The 14,674-nt window shown below is 50.9% G+C and overlaps 1 protein-coding gene across 1 annotated transcript in view; it reads right to left on the bottom strand.

Moving 5' to 3' along the window:
* Positions 1-4,855: 4,855 nt before the first annotated feature.
* Positions 4,856-14,674, bottom strand: part of Kif13b (kinesin family member 13B) — a 159,126-nt gene continuing 149,307 nt past the window's right edge. Inside the window, exons 39-42 of the mRNA XM_028758708.1 lie at positions 14,603-14,665; positions 13,885-13,947; positions 11,184-11,943; positions 4,856-8,536 (exon numbers count right to left, since the gene is read on the bottom strand). Coding sequence (XP_028614541.1) covers positions 8,271-8,536; positions 11,184-11,943; positions 13,885-13,947; positions 14,603-14,665 — 1,152 coding nt within the window. The 3' untranslated portion in view covers positions 4,856-8,270. The remainder of the gene's footprint in view (positions 8,537-11,183; positions 11,944-13,884; positions 13,948-14,602; positions 14,666-14,674) is intronic.

Here is a 14,674-nt window from a genome sequence, read left to right as displayed (position 1 = left end):
GTGTGTGTGTGTGTGTGTGTGTGTGTGTGTGTGTGTGTGTGTGTGTGATGTGTGTGATGTGTGCTTAGTGGAGGTGAGCACTTGTGGCTGCTTTCAGAAAGCATCCTTCATCATTCGCCTTGATGCCCACATTGACTGTATTGAAAGCAGTGGAGATCTCATCACTCATCTCCGAAAATGGGCACCAGACAAACAAAACCAAAGTTCTCAGGGTGGGTAGAGCTCTTTCTTTCCAAGCACTTGGCCATTCTGGCAAGCTTTTTCTCCTTTATGCTCTTTGGTTCTACCACAGTACCACCCTGAAAGCTCTCTTCTTAGTGGTTCCTCACAATGACCCTAAACAGTGTGTCAGGGCAGTCTGCACCTCATTCAGTGCAGATCAGGGACCACAGATGCCAAACTGGCCCCTGAGCCACCACATAACTTCACTGGCTGGAAGGTGCCAAGACTGTGGCAATTGTCTCCCCTGGAAGAGCCTACAGCCTTCTCCAATCTCCCCATGGGCTCAGCCTCCCCTCCGGGGCCATGGTTAGGTTGGGTCTGCAGTACCTTCTAAAACAAACTTCTCATTTATGTTTAAGTGCCTAAGCAAGTTACAGACCTCTGGGACCTGCCTGAGAGTTGGCCAGTGCCCTGTCCTTCCCACCATGCATCCTGCTTCAGGGCAGGTGTTATGCACGTCCCCACTCCCCAACCCAGCATCCCTGCCATTCTGCAGGCAGAATGGTCACAAGGGCAAGCAAGGGGAGAGGGTTGGCTTTGTCACTGTTTCCTGTGTTCCTTCTGTTGATATGACTGTGGTCTTGGAGCAGAGGGAGTTTTAAGGAATCTACTTAGCTAGAACTCAGTGGTCACTGAGTGAAAAACAGGCCAGAGACTCTGAGCAAAGTTCCATCAGTCAGCACTTGGGGCCATTTCCAGCTCTAAGAGGGCCAGCAGGCAGGGCTCATGGCTGATAAACCTGTGTGTACTGGAGCCCTGACTGCATCCACAGCCCAGATACTGAGGAGCCGAAGGCCATCAGCAGTAGAGTCGTAGTAAGATCCAATGCACATTCTTTAAAATGAGTGAGAGACTGTTTCTTTGGGGGAATAATGAAAGTGTGAGCTAGATGTGGGCCTTTATTTACATGGGGCATAGGACAGGCCATTGACTGTGCTGTGCTCAGTTGGTAAGCAGTAACAAGTAGAAAGAAACAATCCATTACACTGGCACCTTATTTTCATTAATCCAGGATTTTTGTTCAGACAGTGGAGTAATGCAGACCCTTGGCATTTGCGTAAAACGGTGCGGGTGACTCTGCCTTATCTAGAGAGGTGAAAGCAGAGGGTGAGTGGCAAAAGGGAGGCTGTGGAGCATGCAAAACCATGCTGCCCCTGAGGAATGTGTCACCCTCTAGACGCAGCGTCCATGGTCTACCTACCAAGTACCTGTCTGGCCGGTGTAATAGAGGAATGTCAACTGGATGCAAATTGAGGGACGACAGCTTTGAGTCAGAGCATCAGGGGGGCCAGGATGCTGGGTCCTGACTGGACTTGAACATTCTATCAAGAGCCGAATGCATGCCTGCTGAGGTGCAGCGTGTGTAGCTCACTGTGGGTCTGGGAACAAGCTGGCATGGCCAGCAGGGAAGTGGAAAGCAGGCTTCCATGTTTTGACCAGACACCAGGGACCAGATGTCTTGAGGTTGCCTGCAGGTATTCAGCCTAACGGGCGGTGTAGGATCCTGCCAGATGAGTCGGGGAGGGGGCAGGGCGCCCTCCTGGCCTTGGCTGTTGTGTCTTAGTCTCTGTGTTTCCCTTTGGTGTCTCCTCTGGTCTCTGTCCCCATCTTGTGTGCCATGTGTCCCTGAGGGTGAATCACACCTGTGTCTGAGTCTGCTGTAAGGTGTTCAGTCTACCTCAAGGGGTCATCATGGCAAGCTCTGTCCACATGGAATCCTCCTTACATGCCACACACACTGGAATGTATACCGCCCACTCCCATAACCTCTTGACCCCATCTTTCCCCATAATCACCACAGACTCCTAGTGCAAATTGGATGCTGCTTTAAATGTGAAAAATTTGTTCAAAAGCTATAAAATCTGAATGAAAGCTAAAGCTGAACTTATAAGCCTTGTTGCATATGAGCCAAAAGTGCAAAAAGCTCTATATAATGAACTAACCTGCCACTCGTATAAATATAAATATATATAAATATATTAAAAATCAGACTGTTCTACAAAATTGTGTATTTGTATTTTTGTGTACGTACAGTTTTCTGCTAAGCAGAAGGAGGGTGTAGTATAGGGCGCTGTGAGAAGAGATTTGGTTTGACCCCATTTCTTTGTTACTTATTTTTGTTAACATCAGATGCCTGTCTTTGTCTTCTCTGTGTATGACACTGTTTGGAAAGCTGCAGTATCCTTCTTCCTTAGGCCAGAGTCCGTGCTAATAACGCTGGGGCCCAGGGAGCTGTATGGCCACCTAACAGGCAGGGGAGCAGGTTTGCACCCCTGAGGCCAGGCATGGTATGGCATTCTGACTTGTCTCTGGGAAGCAAACTCCCTTTTTAGAAACCAATTTCCCAGACAAGATCGTTGGATACTCACAGACCCAGGGAGCAAGGGGAGACTTCTTTCCATTGCCCAGGTGGCTCTACCTGGCATAGCTCGCAGCCCCCTGGCTACCACTGGGCCATGTCTCCCAGGTAGCTGCTGCCTTTTCAGACAGGGTTACCAGATGCCTCTCCTATCGGAGCTGTCACCAGAGGTCCAATTCTTTACCTGGAGCATCTCAGAACCCACTTTGCCGGTGCTAAACAGGAGAGGGGTTAGAATGGCTGCCAATCATGGCCAGAACCAACCCACCAGAGGCCAAGACAAGCTTGGGTACCCACTGCTGCCCACGCCCTCCCAGCCCCCTCCTGGCCCCTGGTGGAGCCTGCTCTAGGGAGTGATACTGCACCTTCCCAGTAGGACTCAGATTCTAACAATGTGTGATGACTGTAGCAAGAAGCCCTTGTTTCTCGATGTAAATGGTCAAACAAGCGCTCTACTGTATTGATTAAATAGTTCAATGAGTCCTGTTTCATTGTATCTCCTATTCTGGATTAGTGCCTTTTGGACAGTAGACTGTTCTGTAATTAAAATGTAGTATACTGCTTTTTTGTACAGTTTTGTTTTAATAAAACTTTTTTTTAATTTGTGTTTATTTTAGTATTGTACCTATTAGAGAATAAAATGTATAACTGAGCAAAGTCTCTCCGGGATTTCTTTGGATCCAGATAATTCATGGGAGTGGTGTTTGTGCTCAGTTGGCCAAAGTGGACACAGGGTCTGTTCTGTACACCCTCCCTTGTGCAGTTTCTAGTTTGTTTTGGTTTTGCAGTTATAGGGACCACATTCTAGGCAAATGCCCAGGCCCCAGCTCAGCCTTTCAGACTTTCCAAAGGAACAAGGGAGCTGAGAGATAACAGCTCTAAACCCTGAGCAGAACCCCTGCCCCCAAGGGGTGGGGGTGGGGGGTGAGTGGGGGGCGCATCTGGTAAGGCTCCTCCCCAGGACCACAGCCAAGCTTAAGGTTCTGTAGCTTGCTTTTGCTTTCTCCATTTCCTGCTGCAGCCTGCCCATCCTGAGCCTCTTAAAGGAGCGGGAGCCCAGGCCCAGAATCAGTGCCCTCATTCCTTGAGTCACTCAGCAAGCAAAGAGTGAATCAAGTGTGACACCCACCACAGCCCGTTCCAGGGCTTGGTACAGACCAGCCCTCTCCTGGGGCTGCCAGGTAACTGCAGTCTGAAAAAGATGGTATCCCCACCCCCACCCCTGCTGCTGGATCAGTTCCATTCAAAATCCTGCCTCATATCTCAAGAGACTGCTCCTGGCTGCCACGTTTTTTGTCTCTGTTTGGCAGGGCTTATCTCTGAGAATAACTGCTGCACTTGAGAATACAAACAAGTCCTGTGTAGACAGAAGCTGCCTATGGCTGATGGTCACCTCCGCTTGGGCTTCCAGGTGCCCTTGACCCAGCATTCTCAGGCTATTTTATTTATGAGACAAAGGCAGAAGGATGATTGGTGCAGGGGGAAGAACGTGAGTCCAGTACTCTGGAAACAATGCTTTACTGTAGAGAGTGGCAAAGAGTAGGGCCCCATGGGTGACAGAGGAGGTCACTTCCCTAACACAAAACCAGAAAGGGCAGGCTTCCAGGTAGGCAGGCCTAAAGTGAGGTTCCATAGCCCTAACTTATCACTCTTTCAAAAACACCTTGTTCCCAGGCAGTGGTTCTCAACCTGTGGGTCTTCACCCTTTCAGGGGGGTCACCTAAGACCATTGGAAAACACAAATATTTACATCATGATTCAAAATAGTAGCAATATTACAGTTAAGAAGTGCCAACAGTCACAAAATAGTTGGGGGTCACCACAACATGAGGAACTGTATTAAAGGGTTGCAGCATTAGGAAGGTTGAGAACCGCTGCTCAAGGTATATCTATGTACAGCAGTAGAAAGACTTTTGCTCTCTAGTTAGGGCCTGTATCAATCATAGCTTAAAACCCTGCCTACACGCACACGCACACACACCCCTGCTCTTAGCTAGCCCTGAAGCTCCACTTATTTCTAGTCTGGGTCCCCCAGGAATTTCTCCTGCTGCCTGGCTTCTATAAGGAAGGGTCTGAAATGAGTAAGAGATTGGAGACAGGCCATGATGCCAATGGGGATTCCCAGGATCTTTGATCCACGTCTAGGGCTCACTGAAGTCTGTGCTCTGGAGCCTGCTGCTCTCTGGAAGCCCTAGGACCACCACCAAGGGACAGTGTAGTAAGTTGAAGCCCAGGGTGAGGATAGGGAAGAACAGTAAAGACTGACCTCGGACATAAGCAAGAAGTCACCTGGATTTATTTAGAAGCTGTTGGTCACTTGATGGAAAGGCATGTATGGTACAAAATTACAATAGTCTGATTCCTCATACAACATAAATCATCTTTACTATTCATTACAGGGTCTTTGGATTTTTAATTCCCATTTAACATGCACCAAATCACTGTAATCCTGTAATCAACATCACATGTGTGCTCATATTTACACAATCCATACACCCGTGCTTTTCCCAACTTTCCCAACATAGCATGAGTTCATAGCACAACAGGAAGGCACCGTATAGACTAAGAGATGGTTTGGGAAGTGTCTGGGACTGGAAGCACTAGACACTGGTCCCAGGGAAGGCACTAGAGATGGCCCTATGGTCTCTGACCTGAATTGGCCTGGGCCTTGAGGCACTAGAAGCTTCAGGTCACCCTTCATGGGCAACGTGTAGCAAAGGCAGCTTGGACAGACAAGTGAATGCTACATGAGCCACTCTCCTGCTTCCCACACAGAACCTCTAAGGCATGATATGTGAAGAAAACTGGAACCATGGAAACACCATCTATACCTCTGCAACTCCTCAGGCCATGTCACTAAACACAGCCCAGAAACACTGGCCCTCTGTCCCTTAGACCAGGGCACCTGGGACACAACCGCACACCCACCACCTACCCCCTACTACCAGACATTTTAACAACCATGACCCCTATACATCACTTCCAGCTCAAGTTAGTGTTAGTCTGCTCCAAAAGGCAGGAAGTAGAGGGCTGAGGCTGCAGCTGGCCTGTCTGGCCTCATCTAGCATGAGGGCCCAGGAAGAACACAGCTCATGGTCTTCATCCAGCCCACAGGGGACATGAAGGTCATAGTGCAGTACTGGCACAGCAATCCCTGAAGGCCCACATGCACTTGAGCCCCATCTCTTCAGACCCACCCCAAAGTGCCAGCTTTCCCAAGGTCACTTCCCTGCGCTCATGGCAGACAAGCACACAGGGTCAGGACCAGCTCATAACACCCATGAGGACAAACTTCTAACACACTTGCCATGTGTGCCATGAGACCCCCGAAGATCCATCCACATTGAGCACCAAGGTGTGTGGGAACAGAGCCTTCTGTGCAGGTAGACTGCGCTTACAGAACACACCCAAAGCTGGGCCCCAGCCCCAACCACTGGAGGCCATGGGCACAGCCATCCTGGAGGATGCTATGTGCTTTGGCCAATTGCCTATGAAGCTGGAGCACTTCACATGAAGAGTATCCTGCAAGGCTCTGTGGAAATAGTACTACTTTTCAGAGGCAGGGGCAATTCTTAGGCCACCTGGGAGTAGAAAGGGTGGGGAACCTCAGGTCCAAGGAGCAGGGAGGAAAGCGGAGGCTGGGGAGAGAAGATGGTCCCAGAACCACGGGATAACAGCTGGCCAAATGAGATCCCTCAGGACTTTCAGTGCTCCTGAGAACTCTGGATAACAAGATGAAGTCAATAGTAACCTTTACATCCTGTTTTACGCCATCCAAGGGACAGGTGACCACAATGTCCCTTCCCACAGCATTAACACCACTGGCTTTAACACCTACAGGGACTTCTCTCCCTAGCACCCACTGCATGGCCATCCTAGAGGAGGGTACTCTGGTCCCTTTGGGGAATGATGACTGCTCTCTAGGGGACATTGTGTACGCTGAAAGGAAAAAAACTCTAACTGGCACACAATCAAAAGTGGTGTGTGCTTCCATGAGAGTGGGCCAGGCAGGATTGGCAGTGCTAACTCACCTGGTGGGTATCCCCAAAATGCCAACTGAGGAAGAGGAGTTATCTAATTGGTGCCTGCCTATAGCTGGCAGCTCCAGACATCTGTGCTGTTCAAGAATGGAACAGAGGCAGGTCTCTCTTGGTAGATCGTGGGGAGGAGCAGAATAACACTCAACTCCCAGGCTGGAGTGCAGGCAGAGTCTGTGCCTGTGACAGGAAGAGTCGCTCCCTCTCTCCCCCATCTTCCTATCACTCTAAGAAGCCTCTGGTGAAGGTCTAGGCAAGCAGACAGTAGTGAAGTTTATACTTGGCTATTCAGACAATGCACATGGTCCAGACTCAGTGTCAGCAATACTAGCAGAGAGGCCACGATGGCCAGAGGAGGCTGAGGTGTTCTGAGAAGCCACCTGGTGTCCTCACAGAACCAATTCCTCTACCAATACTTGCTAGCTGTGGTTCCTCAAGAGTCTGAGAGTCAAACTTACAACAAACTGCCAAGGACACCTGTGTAATGACACCCTGAGATGGAAGGTGGGTCAGGGCCGGAACAACAGGGACTGGGTGACTCTGACCTGCCCACCGAGCTCTCCACCAACACCATGGGACTCAGGCCACACACGGCTCAGGGAACAGGTGATTGGTAATGCCCTGGGATACACCACGACCACAGCACAGATCCAAAGACGGAACTGGAAACAGCTCTGCACTCACTAACTACCTGCCTAGCTGCTGGCCCCGGGTGCAGGCAGGGCTTAGGAATCGTCAGAGTCAAAACAGTCTCCAGTTCTCTGAAGCCTGGCAGATCCAGACAAGGTATTGAAGGCTTGATCCATGTCAAGCCCCTGGGTCTGCCTTCCCTCCAGTGACAGTAAAGCCATGGTGTGTCTGCAATCAAGCAACACAAGGGTGGCTGGCTTCATTTGCTGGCTGCTACTTCCAGCAACCACTATCCAAGATAGAGGCTGCAGCTCTGGCCAGCCAGAGGCCAGTAAGCACAAGGTGGGCCCTGGGCACGCATGTTAGGACAGACAGCGATTGTGGTTTGTGAAATATTTTAACTTTTGGAAAAATAAATTAAATAAATATAGTTCAAGCATCCTGTTAGGAAATGAATGGCCAGCAGAAAAGACTTTCTGAGTGCAAGGACACTGGGACACCAGAAAGATGCCTCCTAGAAACCCTGTGAGGCATGCAGAAGGACGAGGGGTGGGTTAGCAGAGGCTGATAATCGACTGGTGTGCTTGCTGGGCCCAGGTAGAAGTCCTGTCCATGAGGGCAAGACACTAGTTAGGATCATTGCTTAAATTAAGACATTAGTGAAGTCAGCAGGATAAGGAAAGGGGAGCCCAACACATCTGGCTGGGAACCCCCTCCCCCCACACACACATCCTCAAGCAGGCAAGGAGGAGCTGGGCTGGCTCCAGCCCTGCCACCCAGCTACCATCCCATGAGTCTCTGGGCTCCTGGAACCTTCCAACCCTAACCAGGGAGCACAGCCGAGGAACCTTTGCCACTGCCAAGTAGAGGAAGAAAGTCCAGCTTCCAGATTCCCAGAGAGGGCAGGGAACCAGACTGTCCATCATCCCTGCGTCGTGTCGTGCAAAAAGCATTCATGGCCCTGCTCCCATGGAGGAACCAGGTCTCCCCCTTCCCGTTAGTGTTCACAAGGGAGATGCATCCTAGCTGGCCCAGGACTTCCGGTTCTCAGGATTCTTGTAGCTCCTGTCTCCCTTAGCCAATGCAGCTGTCAGTGAAGCCAGGTTGGTGGCAGAGCCTGAGATGGTAGCACTCCTGCGGGACTCTGGGGCTCCCTGAGGCTGGAGCCCTGAACTGCGCCTGCGCCCAGTGCCTGCAGCCCTGTGGACCCGGCCTGGTCTCACCAGTAGCCCATAGCCAGGGTTGCACCTGAAATACTGTTTCCCACCAATGGAGCCATCATTCTTTCCTGCAGGGAAGGAAGGAAGCATCATGGAAAAGCCTTGTTAGACACAGTCACCTTCTTTACTGTGTCCATCATGCTGCTACCTCCAAGCCACCACCCAACCCAGAAGCCAGTGAGCCCAGAGCCCAGGACAGTAGCCTCCCAAGACAGCAAATAGCCCTGTGGTCTTAAGTGCGAAGCAGAGGCCTTGCAACAGACCTGCTGAGGATGACAGGAGGCCATCAAGGCAGAGCTGGCTCCTGCTCCTCCAGGGCCACTAGCTCCTTTCCTAAATGCACAAGGCTCCAGCTGCATGTCCCACATCCCAGCTCAGCCCAGGTGTGGCTGTCCCCCAGCTTGGCCCCCCAGGGCACCTATCATCTCTGTGTCTCCGGATCACCTGAAACAGTGACCCTACACTGACAGGCAGTTTTCCACCCTTTCCAACTCAGGGACTTGTGTTTGTGGCCTGTTCTGATGCCATACACTGTCACCTTGACATTCCTCCTGATGGCCCCCCTCCTACACATCTTCCAGAACCCTGACCACTCCTCCCACACCTACCACTGCCTTAACCTCAGTCCTCCCGCCCACACACCTGCCACCTCGACATGGTCTTCCTATCCCATTACTCTCCTGTGTGCTCTGTGAGGGGCGATCTTTCCAATCCCTGATCCAACTGCACTAACACAAGACTCTCAGATGCAGGCACCAGGGGCCCCTCACGCCTCAGAGGCCACTTTCCTACTAGTCCACACAGAAAGCTGGGCCACCCTCAGCAGCATGGTGCACTGCCCTGCCTTCCCCTGTGCCAGCTCTGCTTCCTGGACCCTTTGTGTCTCTGAAGAGCATGCGGTGTTGGGGACAGCCACCCTCCTCTATCCCCTCAGCACACTTGTTCTTATCAAAATATATTTATTCACTTAGCATTTTCTCCTCACCACAATTAAAAGTCAACGGGAGATGTTGCTCATCATAGCGTGTATGACTCTAGCACAGCAATGCAAACAAAGCACATAGTTCCTGCCGATGAGTTAAAAATTATTTCCTAATTCTCTTTGAGTTCAACTGCAGATACAGACTTATTCCTGCACTTCGGGAAAAGCAGATTTGAAATGTTTTCTAGCCTCTACTACAGTTAACATCTTGAACCAGTTCCAAATCAAGGTATTCTCTGCCAGATTATTTTTAAAGGTAGTGACTTCACAGGAAGCACTCGGCTCAGAGACAAGGGTGTCATTCTGGCTTGTGTCTGCAGCCAGGGATAAATGGACTGGTGAGACCATAGTCTGGTTGAGACACAAGGGCCTGGTGCTGAGTTCTTAGGGGTGCCCTCTTAAAGCCTTGAGTTTACCCAGCAGTCCAACAAGCTGCTAGATCTGGCTGAGCACCCGGAGACAAGGCAGGGAGCCAGGTCTGTCACTGGCAGCCTGAGCAGTTGCTTTAGCAGGGAACAGGTGGGCCACACATCTCAGGGATGCCCTGCCCCTGCCATCCAGACTTTACATTCTCACCCCTCCCATGCTCAGACCAAGGAACTCTCCTTGCTCAAAAAGGGAGCTAGATGATGCTCACACCTGACCCTGCAGCACTGTCTGCTGTCTTCACACCGTCAACACTGAGGGAGTGAGGGGCCCTGTGTCCATGTCACCGTCCCCAGCCTACATTCAGAGCAGCCTAAATGAAGTAGTGAAGAGATCTACGCAGCAGAGTTCCTCAATCACAAACAGGAAGGAGCTGCAATGGCACTGCCACACAAAGGGACCCTGGCCACATGTTAGGAAAGAAGCCGGGCACAGAAGTTTCCTTTCCATCCAACCCCAGATCATAGCCCCCCAATAAACTTGGGAACAAAAAGCAGATTAACTGTAACCCAAGGCTGAGCAGGGCACAGCTGTTAGTGGACGTGAGATTTCCCTGTGAGGTGACAAATATAAGACAATACAGATCACAGTGATGGTAGGGTAGCTCAGTAAGCATGTTCCATGTGGCCCAGGTTAGAAATGGGTACCCAACAAAGCCGTTTGTGCCTGTGCTTACAACAAAGGATAAAAGGGCCTAAGAGGCCACAGGCTAGCTTATCCCACAAGGGGCTAGTGCTGGCCCCGAGGAGAGCCTCCTCTTAAAGGATAAAACAGCACTGGTACACTGTCTACAGAGATGTCTGAACGCACGCTTCTCTAGGGCCTCCCTGACTCCTGCCCACCCTGAGCTCTGCAGTCTGACCTGAGACTCAAGGCCTCGGTACTCTCTGCTCACCTCACCTAAGCCACCGCACTCACACTCACCGCTAAGTGTCCTGGAGTCTCAGGAGAACGGAATTTGGAGTGCAACTTTACAAAGAACACTGGGTATGGTGGCACCTACTTATAGCCCCAGATAATGGCAGGCTACAGCTGGAGGATCACTGGGCCCAAGTCAGTTCAAACCAGCCTGGACCATACAGCTGGTCATGGTCTCAAGAGAAAAATATTTAAGATATTACTGAGTCCACAGCAGTTTTCAGTGACTACCTTGGGGCTCTGATGGATTCTGAGAGTTTAGATAGCTAGCATCTGGTTTATGAAGGGTCAGGGGGCCCGAGGAGTCTGATGTGCTCGGGGTACACAGCACATCCCACGTTCTACATTCAGCAAAGTCATGTTGAGCACAGGCACCCACATCCACTTACCTGCAGGCAGGTCCAGCTCCACACCAATCCATGTTCCCTCCTGGAAATCAGTTGGTCCAATATACCTTACAATGCCCGTCTTGTTGGTACCCACGACAACATACTCTCCCTCTCTGAGCCACTCAGGGACTTCACTGGCATCCTCAGAGTCAGATGTCACTTCTAGCCTCCCCAGAGTCTGTCCCCTAGCATTGCTAGGGTCTTCTGAAGCCAGTAGGTCATCCTCTGCTCCGGAGGAGGCACCCCCCAGCATGCCTGTGAAGGACTTAAGCTCTGAGGTCCGTACTTTCCGGATTCTGAATGGGGATGTGGGCACAGCAGATGTGGGCTCAGAAAGAAGAGGTGGTCTGGGAACCTCCAGCTCTGTGCTTTGAGTAGGAGTTGCAGGTGCTACATGGGGCTCCTCTGGGACAGGAGGATGGCTCTGCGTGCAGGAGAGGAAAGCCAGCTCAGGCTCTGGGGTGACCTGACATGGGGCAAGGGGGGATCCAGGTGTCTGGCTGCCAAGGCCTGTGGTGTCCAGGCCTAAGGTGAGCGTTTCTGACAGGGTGGCAGTGGAGACGCTGTGAGAGAAGTAGCCACTGGAAGCTTCGCTCAAGGGGCTTGGAGGTCCATCCTGCCCTTCTTGGGGCTGAGTAACCACCATGGTAGATAGAGAAGAAGACACTTTGACAGGTTTGTCACAGATCTTTACTGCAGGGGCCACCATCTTCACCATGGACTCCAAAGCCCCACTAGGCCCAGGGCTGCCTTGTCGAGCCTGCAGGAAAACAGAAGGCACACTAAGGAAAGGTGGAAAGGCCTTCCCACCAAATCAAAGCCCATGAGGCTAACACTACCAGATCTACACTGAGCCTGGGAAGGAACTGTTCCTGGCTGTGGACAGCACACATCGGAAGCAAACATCATCAGAGCTTGTCTTGGCCCTGGAACCAAATGCCAGGTGAGCACTGGGCTGTGCATCTGTGTTGAGGAGTGGACAATGCACAATGGCACAGACCCTGCTGCTTTTTTCATCTTCTAAAGAGGTGCTCATCCCTGCACGTGGGCACAGGAGGGCATTACATGAGGCAAGGGGCCCCACTCCAGGAGGAAGCAACACACACTAAACCTCACTCTGCCCATCCTAGCTTCCCTGGCTCAGGTACCTGTTCCCACATAAGCAGATGCCCTCACCCTCCACTGTCCTCAGAGGAAGGCTAAAACCTACTAAAGAGAGCAGAGAAGCACTTTTCTCTGGCAAAATCCAAAAGATGACCTCAGCAGACATTCTGAAAGTGGTTTTGCAAGCAATACAGGCACATGAGGCACTGACCCAGACAGTGGTGGCGGGGTGCACAGGCTGGGCATCAGGAACAAGGAGGGGATCCAGGAGCCTATAGCTAGGGCTCCTTCTCTAGGAGCTCACTTTTCTGGCTGCTGATGTCATATCAGGGTCTGGGGGCCTCTGGTTCTGGGACATGGGCCAACGGATCATCACTAAGAAAGGACAGAGCCAGTGGCCTTTCACATCACTGTCTGAGTTACCAGACAGAAGACACAGACACAAAGCCAGGATCTCACAGTGATAGTAGGCTCCCCGCTAGTCCCAGTGTTTTGGAAGTGAGTACAGGATGTTCTTTTAGATAACTGAAACTGTCTGAGGGAGCCACGGTGCTAGGGAAGGAGAAGATGGGATGGGGAAAAGATGGAAGGCTGCACAGAGAAGAAAGATGGATCCTGATATTTACACTATAGATGATCACTTTCCATTTGAAACCTAGAATTTATTTGAACTGGGAAGTAGCTAAGATCTATAAGTCTCTTCCAGTTACTTGGCTTAACTCAGCGGTTTGATAAATCATGCGCTTTCCTGTGAACTGTCACTTACATTCCTGCTTCCTTCCAGAAGCCTTCACTGCCCATAAGGCACACTTTCTGGGGGAGGGGATTCACAGCACTCTTGAGATTAACAGCCCATTTTTGTGATAGGGCTCTGACTGAAAACTTACTCAATCCTGCAGATCAATAACTGTCATCGCCATAAATATGCTGAAAGATTAGATGATCCTTCAATCATTTTTCTTCTGAAAGTTGGACATGCTTTATTTATTCTTTCTTACTCTAGTTAGCTGTTGCTGGGTGCAGGGGAAATACACAGAGCTACAAGAGAAGCTGGACATGACCTGTGGCCTTTCCATACTCACCCATCAGTAAGATCCAGTCACCTCCAGTTCCACTCGGGCCAGAGTGGCATGAAGGAGCGGCACAGAACACACCTCCAATGCCCACTTGTGTCACCGGTGGGAGAGGTATGTGGGAACTAGAAACAGTCACGTACAGGGAAGCCCAGGGAAGCCGAAGGGCTTGTGCATGTTCCCCACGGAAGGGACACGCCAGGTACAGTGATGGTAGACTAAAGATGGCAACAGGAAGGTGACACAGCTTCCTCTGGCTCCCCCCAGCACCCCGCAAACAGTTTCACTTGGCTGGAACTGAAATGTATTACTTGAAACCTATCTGCGGCCTGTAGAATATCCAAAAGCTGTGAGCCACTAGGGTAAGCAGCAGGGGCCAGACACAGATGGCCTTACCAGTGAGTGTTGCTTCTGGTCAAATTTCCTCCACATGACAACCGACAATGTTCCCACGGTAGGGGATACCTTGGCTTAACTCAGCGGTTAAGTGAGTTAAGTGGGGCAGCCCCAACCTGGTGACTCACCTCCTCTGTCCTTGTTGCCTGGGCATCTGAGAAGGTAGGCTGCACCAAGATTCGGGGCACGGGCTGAGGAAACAAGTAAGTGAGTGAGAGCCCAAAGGGTGGAGGGGCCCAGAGCTAAGCCATCAGTAAGGCACTGGAGTGAAAGGGACTTTTCACGATGAGGCACTACCTAAAGGTCAACTGTCCCTCAGATCATCAGACCCTGTTTGCTGTTGTCTGACTATATTACTTTCCCTATGAAGATGAGGCATCTTCTGAGAGACTAAGGGCGTGGTGCGACTAGGGAGATCTACTGTTCACAGGATGGCAAGCGCTGCTGAGCTATGGGAGAGCAGAAGAGGCAGTTCTCTCCCAGCCTAGCATTAAGTCCTTTCACGCTGATACCATGAACCAGGATGAACTATAAAACTGAGAATTAAGCAAACACTCACAAGAAAAAGATAGTTCTGTTTATAGAAAGCCCCTCTGCCTAGCGGTGGACTATTAAAGCACAGACTACATTATCAGTCAAGCACCAAAAACTTTAGCAATCATATGATTAGCAGGTTGAAAATAGCAAATTGTAACAAGGAGCCTGTGCAGGGAGAAGGCAGTGACCTACATTGTAGCTAATTATTAAAGTGGGAAGCAAAGAGGGAAAGGCAGGTATGGACGAAAGAATCCTAGGTAGTGTCAGGGCCACCTCTGCAAGTGGGGCAGCCCCAACCTGGTGACTCACCTCCTCTGTCCTTGTTGCCTGGGCATCTGAGAAGGTAGGCTGCACCAAGACTCGGGGCATGGGCTGAGGAAA

The sequence above is a fragment of the Grammomys surdaster genome, unplaced genomic scaffold (genome assembly GCF_004785775.1).
Source record: "Grammomys surdaster isolate TR1022 unplaced genomic scaffold, NIH_TR_1.0 126219, whole genome shotgun sequence".
NCBI classification, from domain to species: Eukaryota; Metazoa; Chordata; class Mammalia; order Rodentia; family Muridae; genus Grammomys; species Grammomys surdaster.
This window is presented reverse-complemented; position numbering and strand designations above follow the sequence as displayed.